Source organism: Hibiscus syriacus, unplaced genomic scaffold (genome assembly GCF_006381635.1).
Source record: "Hibiscus syriacus cultivar Baekdansim isolate YM2019G1 unplaced genomic scaffold, ASM638163v2 tig00013285_pilon, whole genome shotgun sequence".
In the NCBI taxonomy this organism is placed as follows: domain Eukaryota; kingdom Viridiplantae; phylum Streptophyta; class Magnoliopsida; order Malvales; family Malvaceae; genus Hibiscus; species Hibiscus syriacus.
In genome coordinates, this window is record NW_024062299.1 from 517,003 (window position 1) to 525,958 (window position 8,956).

Consider the following 8,956-nt stretch of genomic DNA (forward strand, 5'->3'; position numbering starts at 1 on the left):
TAAAAAAAATATTAAATATAAATAATAATCTGAATATTGACGAGTTCGAGTTTTATAACTTATCAATATAAGCTACCTTAAAAATAGTTAGAAATTTTATAGATTAAACTTCTAAATAAGTACGAACCAACTTATCTCAGTGGTTAAGGAATCGTTATTGTTCTTAAAGGTCATGGGTTTGAGTATCAGTGACTACAAATGCTAAAATGTCAAAATGCTAGGAATAATACATTTGATTATGTTTTTAAGATAAGATTAGGGTTGTGAGTTGTTTCATGATCATTATAATTGCATCGACATGTCTATTAAGTTTTGGGTTAGAAAGCTTATGAAAGAGTAAAATAATTGAATTTTTAAGATATTTTTTAATAGTATGTGGTGGTATTTTTTAATAATTGACGACGTAAATACATTCGTAAACACAATTACTTAAACTCGTGACTTTTAAAGAGAATAATATTTCTTTTAATGGCTAAGGTCACTTAATGCGTTATATATTTTTCGTATATAAACAAAAAGCAATAACCGGATCATCACTTTGATATATTTGTTAAATCACATCTTAATTATCTGTTACATAGGACTAATGTGACTAAGAACATGCATGACTCTTTATTTAATAAATTCTTTTTTTTTTGTAGGCTTAAATGGCATTTATTTTGTCACATCATATATTATATGTTCCCACTTTGTCACACCTGTATTATGAGATGAAATTATACTCTTAAATGGCATTTATTTTTAGGGGTGTACAAATTCGAGTACCCAGATTTTCGAATACTCGGAACATTAGATTTGGTGATTTCTCGGCCCATGTCCCGACCCAAATGTTACGGGTATCCGGTAATTGGGTACCCTGTTTTTTTCATTTTCAAATTATTAATTTAAAAAAAATATATACAAATTTAAATATTCGAAACTTCGAATTACATACTTCAACATCCGAACATAAAATTTAAAGGTTCGAAATACAAAATATAATAATCTATAATATAAATAATTCATTATATTATATATATATATATATATATATATAATAAAATATAAAAACTAACCAGGTACTCAAGTAACCGGGTACCTGAAAAAACATAAATTTGTGACCCAAACCCGATCCGGGAAATATCAGGCCGGGAACCCGACCCGATCGGGTATTTTTACACACCTCTATTTATTTTGTCACATCGTGTTACCACTTAAATTTCTCTCAGTGTCGGGTAGTTTTAAGTGAACATTTATGTGTCACCAAAATTCTTATAGAAATAGTTGGAAAGATCCATGTTCGTTTGCAACGAAATTCAAAAATGGTTACCCTTTTAATATTAAATTGTCTTAGACCGGACCAGTGGACCACTGTATAACAAGCCTTTATTTCGAATTTATTTTTAATATCTTTCATGTTTGATATAAAATTTATGTTAAAATTGTAAGCATAAACAAATTGCTAAACTGATACTATTAAATATCAATCACATATTTAGGTTTAATAAATAATATGATCTTTAAATATATCTAGCGGGTATAAATGAACCGAGCTTCAAGAAATAATATTATGTTTGTGTTCGTTTATTTATTTTTGAGTGTGTTTATGTTATGTTCGTGTTTGTTAAATTTTTTAATATTGCGTGTTGTGTTCGTTTATTTATTAATCGCGAACATATTCATTTAATGTTCGCGAACGTGTTTATTTATATATTCACAAACGTGTTCATTTAGCATTATGAACATGTTCGTTTAGTATTCATTTAGCGTTCGTTCAATGTTCATTTATACGTTCAATTTTTTGTTTCACCCTTTCATTAGCAAGCTAAAGAAAATGGTAAAATTATGCCAGTAGTGCTAAAACTCCTTAAAATCCACAGTTTAAATTTCAACTTTTATCATGTGTCTAATTTAGTCCTTACCTTCACCAATATTTAAAATGTAAAAAATAAAAGAAGGAAAATCGACTAAATGAGCTTGTTCATGAACATAAAAGAATGAGTCGATAAACAAGTTTATTTGTGAATAAACAAATCGATCACATCTATGTGTATGTTCGTTTGTTTATTAAATGAACATAGTTTTTTGTTCATACTATTTTATTTAACTTGATAATCGAACATAAACGAAATTTATATGAACAGTTCACCAAACGCTCAGTTAATTTACACCCCTAACTAACTAACTATCTATATATATATATATATATATATATGATAACAAATTGATCTAATCAATAACACTTATCTACCTCACCTCAATCATGGAAGAGTGGGAACTACCATTTAACTTCCTTATTAATGGTGGTGGTGACCATGACAATGCTATCACCATGTAAATTTGCACACCATAAATGAGCTGTTTGATTGAATTTGAGTCTTGACATAGATAACATACATAGATACTTAGCAGCATTCATGAGAACTTGTAGGTGAGATTTTAATGTAGCTAAATGTCATGCCATACATACACCGGAATGATATCCAGAGCCAGCATGTATGAATCTTCTTCAGGCCAAAAGCATTATCAAACTCATGGTATTTGTTTGATTACAGAAGATTATATTGGGTCAAAACCTGTTGCTATATGGGGTTCCATATACAATAAGGTAAGGTACCGTTCGCACGACTGTGTCGATCGGTATCGCAAAGTTCACACCAGAGGATATTCCTGTCCCTGCAAGATCGTATAATAGGATCAACCATTTTCTTTGCAGAAGAGGGAAAACAAAGACACTGCATCACTTTTCTTCGTACCAAAAGGACTAATCATGTGATCTCCTTACCTTTTCGAGTGAAAGTTGCGGTATTAACACCGATGACATGACCGTATGAATCTATCAACGGCCCACCGGAGTTGCCTGCACAGACATGAGACATATAGGGTGTATCACAGCTGATCTTCAAGAGGACAGTAATATTGAAGGTCTGCAACTGAGATAAGCATTCATGGATGTTAGCTTACAAATGAAATCCATCTAATGTTTACCTGAATTAATGGCAGCATCTGTTTGAATTGCTCCTCTAATAGCCCTGCCATTTGGGGAAGGTATCTCTCTGCCTAATCCACTGACCACCTGCAAAATAACAACTCATGTCATGACTCGTCAACCGGTAAGGCACCATGACTTCTCTAGGTCATATCGGGCCGGCGTCATGTGTAATTCAGTTATTAAACAGTTTTTTTACCCCTGTCGTTAAAGTATTCTCGTATCCGAAGGGATTTCCAATGGCGAAACAGCTCTGTCCGACACGCACGTCCCGAGAAGTGCCAATCACAACTGGTTTTAGTTCATAGCCCTCAACATCAACCTGCAGGTGGAAATCATTTCAAAGAATGTAGCAAAACTAATTCAATTGTTCATAAAGGGGGGGAAAAAGCAAGCACCATCAGCATTGATCATTAAGATACCTTTAAAACAGCTAAATCATAGGCTGGATCAATGCCAACAAGTTTCCCTTCTTTGTAAAAGCTAGTCCCTCTAGCATCAACCAGAAACACCTTACATCGTTGCAACCCAGTTTGATCGGTAGCCAATTTATCCACAACATGGTAATTAGTAACCTGTTACATTATAAGCAAATCAATAAACCTAATGTTATTGCTGTATCTCCCCTAAGTTTCCTCCGCATCTTAAAACTCTGGGAGGACCCAAAACCATCTCTAAATTTCTGATCTCTTCTTCACCTCAGAACCTTTCAGACAATCTTGGAAGATCTGCACCTTGGGAAGACACCGACCTTTTAACACGATCTCCGACAAACTCACGTAATCTACCAGGATTAAATTTACTATCAGATGCCGCCAATCATATTAACTTACAAGTAACTATAATGTCCTTATGACTTACACTTACACTAATAGTAATTATAAAAACTCTCGATAAATAACAAGAGAATCACCTCTCCTTCGTTCATCTCATTTCTACCCCTTATGGAGATATAACCAGAGCTAAATCCATCATCAGATGTATGTTAACCTACAAGTAATCAGACTGACACTCTCACTCAGGGTAACGATAAAGACTCTCTATCAATAACAAGAGAACCACCTCGCCTAGCATGTCAACGACCGTTTAACCGTCGTCTGCGACTTTCACCGAAATCAGAAAAGTGAACTGCTTATAGTCACTATAACACATTTGTTCCATCAACAGTTATATTGTATAAATTACAAATCAGATGCTGGGAAAAAAACAGAGGAAAATGCTCACAATATGACCAAACTTGTCCCAGATGAAGCCTGAACCTGTCCCTTGAACTTTTGCATCTTCATCCACGGAAACCGTATCTCCCTTGGAAGAACTCTTTGGGATTTTAGCTAACTCAAGGTCTTCAATAAACACAACCGATGGTGAAGTTTCCTGGAACAGATGAACAAGTCTATCTTCTTCTTGATCAAGTTCCACTTGTTGTGGTTGCAGGGCGATGGCAGAACATAAATGAGAAATGGGGTTTGAAAATTGGAGTAAAGAAGCCATTCCAGCCGTTGAAGCAGAGACAATGGCTCTTCTCCTTGTGGAAACTGAAGTTTTACATGAAGATTCTGGTGAAGAAGTTGTTGCGGTTGGCAATGGAGAAGGGAGCGTTTTTAGAGAAGAAGCCAACATCTCCATCCTTATGCGAGCTTCCTTTAAGTGTTGAAACTGATTTTTTTAACTCATTTTTGTGGATAAGATGTCTCAAATTCTGTTCAACGGGAGAAATTCATGGTGGGCTATCAATGGTGCAAAAATGTTGATTTTCATATACACATGGCCAAGCCTGTTCAACACACGCATGAACTCGGGCAGAGTGGGCTGGGTCGAGCATAGTTTGGGATTCAATAAACAAATCCATTGATCATTTGCTCAATGTAAAAGGCAAAATTTATTTTCGTCAATTATGGTTTTAATCCTCCATCTTATATTCAACATAGAGATTTAGCTCATGTACTTCTATTTATCCTAATTTGATCTTCTATCTATTGTTACTCTAATGTTTTAGTTTTAATAATTAACAATATTAAACATTCCATAAGTTGAATTCATTGAATGTCTTTCTTAATAAAAGGGAATGTGATTCTCTCCTAAAGATATAGGTTCAAATAATGTGTCTGCAAAGTGTGTGTTGTTAGTGTTCATAAGCACACAATCTCAGTGGTTAAGTGATTGTTGTTATTCTTTGAGGTCTCATATTTTAGTACAACGTCTATAGGGGTGTACGAGAGTTCATTATAAAATGATTGAAAGTTTTTCGAATATATACTAATAAAAATCAGGGTTTGTATTAGGGACGTGCGATGATGCAACTGACGCCGGCGATTGCGGTAGCAACATAAATGAATCATTGATTAAAAAAATGTCGCACTAACTTAAAACATGTAATGAGATACTATTCATAAAAAAGAATCATCTAAAGATGTTTTGCTTGCTATTTCTTTCCCCCATTGCATATTTAGATGTCCACAATCTATATGAAGTAAACAAAAACATGTCGGGTGGCGTGCAGCCAATCCCAGAGTGTAAATACACACATAGATAGAGCGACAGTGAGAGACACTGTTGCATCTGCAAAAGCAATGCCATGTTGGGTCGGCTTCATGATCATACTGAGGAAAAGCCATGTCAAATCATGCTTAAAACTTTTACAACCCTTCACTCTTTTTCTATAAATATTGATTTTTCTTTCGCTTGATCTATATATATTTTGTTCCACTTATAGTCACTGTCTTTCTCCTCTCATATGCAACAAAACATCAACACCATCAAGCAGCCTTTTTTTCTGACACACAAAGGGAGGGGTTGAAGCAATAAACTGGTAGATATTCCTTTACTACAGTCGACGTTTCTGAATGCTTATATCTGTGTGTTGTTTGGTGCTTTGATCTGTCTCTCATGGCTTCTCTTCATGTTTTCCTTGTTGGGTTCCTTGTTTTATCATGTGGGGTGATTGCAGAGAATGATTTGGTGATGGAAGAAAGTGAGCTTCTGGGGCTTTTTGATGTCATGGTTTCACTTGTAGACGAACCTGGTTGGGCCGAAGTGCACCCGGAGCCATGCACCAACACACCATGGCCTGGAATCGAGTGCCAGATCGGCCAAGATCAAGATCCACCGATTTTTCACGTTACAACTATTCATATCGGCCCTGATGTTGCCTCCCCGCCATGCCAACCATCTGCAAAGATATCGGATTCTTTGCTCAAAATACCTTACCTCAAATCCCTCTCTATTTTCAACTGTTTCGTGACATCAACGGTTGTGCTTTCTCCCACATTGTTTGGTGCACTGTCTTCCTTGGAGCATCTTTCACTTCAATCAAATCCGTTTCTAGCAGGAGAAATTCCTCCAAGCTTGGGGAATCTTTCAATGCTAAGGGTCTTGAGCTTGTCACAGAACAATCTACAAGGGAACATCCCTGGTGAGCTCGGTGGGTTAGTCAACTTGGAGCAACTTGACCTGAGTTACAATAATCTAAGTGGCGAAATCCCACAAGAGCTTGGAAGGTTAAAGAGTTTAGCCATTTTGGACTTGAGCTCCAATGACCTTGAAGGGGTGGTGCCATTTGGTTTAGGTCAGCTTAATCTTCTTCAAAAGCTTGATTTTTTCTCAAACAGGCTCCATGGCAAGATTCCACCAGAGCTAGGGAAGCTAAACAGGTTGGTTTTGCTTGATTTGAGCCATAACTCCATAAATGGTCCACTCCCTGAAACACTCTCAGGGTTAGAGCAGATACAGTACTTAATATTTGATTCCAATCCCATAAATTCATTGATTCCCTTATTTCTGGGGTCCCTCAAGAGCCTTACGTATATCAGTTTCTCAAGATGTGGGTTAACAGGCCTAATACCAAACTCCTTGTCTTCATTGAACAACCTCTCAGCTCTTTCGCTAGACAACAACAGTCTCACGGGCACCATCCCTTCAAATCTGGGGTACCTTCCAAATCTAGACCAGCTTAATCTCAGCCACAACAAGCTAACCGGGGAACTACCACTCTCGCAGGACTTCATCAATAGACTTGGTGAAAGGCTTGATGTTAAAGGCAACAATGGGCTATGCACAAGCCACCAGCTAGCTAACATTCGGACTTGCTTGAACAAACAAGGCACGGTTGAAAATGTAACATGTCCCCAACAACAACAACCTTATGATCTCAAGGGAAAGAACAAGAACAAGAACACTTCTTTGTACAATGGAAGAACCAAATCATCTGCTCCTTCCCAAGACCCATCACCACAGTTCATCGTTGTAACTTGTATTGTTGTTCTAAACATGTTTTCCTTTCTGTAAACAACTCCACTAATCTAATGGTATATTTTGATGGGTCAATTTCTCGATGGGGAAAATGCAGAGAGCCTGAAGGGTACACCAAGTTGGTGAAACTAGGCAGAGTTGCAGAGATAAAGAGATGACATTTGCAAGTAGTAGTTGAGGTGAATGAACATATGAAAAGGGAGGCCAAAAAGCGTGTTTGTATAAGGGCTATGTATATCTAATGTTGGTATTATACAGTGACAAAGCTCCATCTCTGATTGCCGGTTCACTTGTGGCAGCCTTTTTGCATAAAGAGAGAAGAAGTGTGTCGGATCTGATGTTTAATTCAACTGCTTATTTCAGACTTATGGCAGACAAAATGCATTGTGAATTATTCTATTAAAAAATCGGATATTAATGATTAATTTTAAAAAATAATTTAGATTTAAATTTATAAATTTATTATTTTAAAAATTTAAATAGTAAATTTGAACTTATTAGTTTAAATTTGAGTTTTATTTGAGTTTAGACATATAAAGTTTGAATAAATCAACAAATAAAAATGGAAAAGACATCGTTTTGGTCTTCAAATAAGTAATTTGATTTTTTTTCCAATTTATCTTTTATTTAAGTCTATTTTTTTTATCAAATTTAAATTACACGCACCTAAATTAATGCATAATGCATATGTAACTTCAATTCCTTTTTCAGATAACAAATTTCTTATTTTTTTTCAATTTAATCTACCAATTTTGCATTTTATTCAATTTGATCCTCTAACTACAACTCTTTACAATTATTTCTTTCCATCAATTCATTGGCTCATTTATACTCACATCAATCGTTTATCCTCAAAATCTATTTTAGAAAACAACATTATAAATATATTTTATAATTTTAGATGATATTTGATTTATTAAATAACATTACAAATCTTACTTACATATGTGAAAAAGAATATGAAAAAATATATGTATATCATATATGTTTAGAGAGAGTCGTTTAAATTGAAACCAATCAATACCAGAACAACATAAATAATTATTTCAAATTTGAATAGAAATTCAAATAAATATGTTCGATTCGACTCGACTCAAAAAAAATAATTAAAGTTTAAATGATAAAATGGTACTCATAAACTTTATTAACTTGAATTTTTTCACTCAATTAGACTCGACCGCAGGGTCGACCCTGGGCCAGGGTAGGAGGGGCGCATGCCCAGGGGCCACAAAATAAATTTTTTTAGTACAATTTTTTTTATTTTTCTGATAATAAATTAAAAAATTGTAAAATAAAATAGAGTAATCTATGAATTTAGTACTTAAACTATTAGTTTTGATCCGTTTTGGTACTTAAACTTTTAATTTTTTCAAAATCATATCTAACGTTTAGTTTTCATTTCATTTTAGTATACGTCGTTAAAAACTTAACGCGTTTAGTACCTAACTATCAATTTTGATTTGTTTTAGTACCTAATTTTTTTTTTAAAAAAATTAATGGATGTAATATTTTTTATAAGTATTTGTATTCTTAAATATATTTTTTTGACATCTTTTATATTGTAATGAAATACTAATGTTTAATTTAACAAAAAAATCTAATAAAATTTTTATATTATATATTTCTTAAATTTTTTATATTAGGGTCCATTTTTTATTTTTGCCCCGAGCCTAAAAATAGTCAGAACCAGCCTTGCTCGACCGAATACTCACCTTTAATCTTTGCAATTGAATCTTGGTG

General features: G+C 34.3%; 2 protein-coding genes across 2 annotated transcripts; one reads left to right on the forward strand and one right to left on the reverse strand.

Moving 5' to 3' along the window:
• Window positions 1-2,478: 2,478 nt before the first annotated feature.
• LOC120205973 (protease Do-like 5, chloroplastic) lies at window positions 2,479-4,645 on the reverse strand. Its single transcript, XM_039205726.1, has 6 exons — window positions 4,193-4,645; window positions 3,391-3,543; window positions 3,168-3,290; window positions 2,968-3,055; window positions 2,765-2,839; window positions 2,479-2,655 (listed from the first exon to the last, which is right to left on the reverse strand). The coding sequence occupies exons 1-6, from the start codon at window positions 4,592-4,594 to the stop codon at window positions 2,549-2,551; spliced, it is 948 nt and encodes a 315-aa protein (XP_039061657.1). The 5' UTR covers window positions 4,595-4,645; the 3' UTR covers window positions 2,479-2,548.
• Window positions 4,646-5,680: 1,035 nt separating this feature from the next.
• Window positions 5,681-7,566, forward strand: LOC120205971 (receptor like protein 29-like). Its single transcript, XM_039205724.1, has one exon. It carries the CDS (start codon window positions 5,855-5,857, stop codon window positions 7,250-7,252), a length of 1,398 nt encoding a protein of 465 aa, XP_039061655.1. The 5' UTR covers window positions 5,681-5,854; the 3' UTR covers window positions 7,253-7,566.
• The last annotated feature ends 1,390 nt before the right edge of the window (window positions 7,567-8,956 follow it).

What these genes read in the sequence shown, in the direction of transcription:
- LOC120205971 (XM_039205724.1), top strand. Translation starts at nt 5,855, where the DNA reads ATGGCTTCTCTTCATGTTTTCCTTGTTGGGTTCCTTGTTTTATCATGT.
- LOC120205973 (XM_039205726.1), bottom strand. Translation starts at nt 4,594, where the DNA reads ATGGAGATGTTGGCTTCTTCTCTAAAAACGCTCCCTTCTCCATTGCCA. An exon ending in ATGATTTAGCTGTTTTAAAG is followed by an intron (nt 3,291 to 3,390) that starts GTATCTTAATGA and finishes TTCCACCTGCAG; the next exon opens with GTTGATGTTGAGGGCTATGA. An exon ending in AGATGCTGCCATTAATTCAG is followed by an intron (nt 2,840 to 2,967) that starts GTAAACATTAGA and finishes ATGTCTGTGCAG; the next exon opens with GCAACTCCGGTGGGCCGTTG.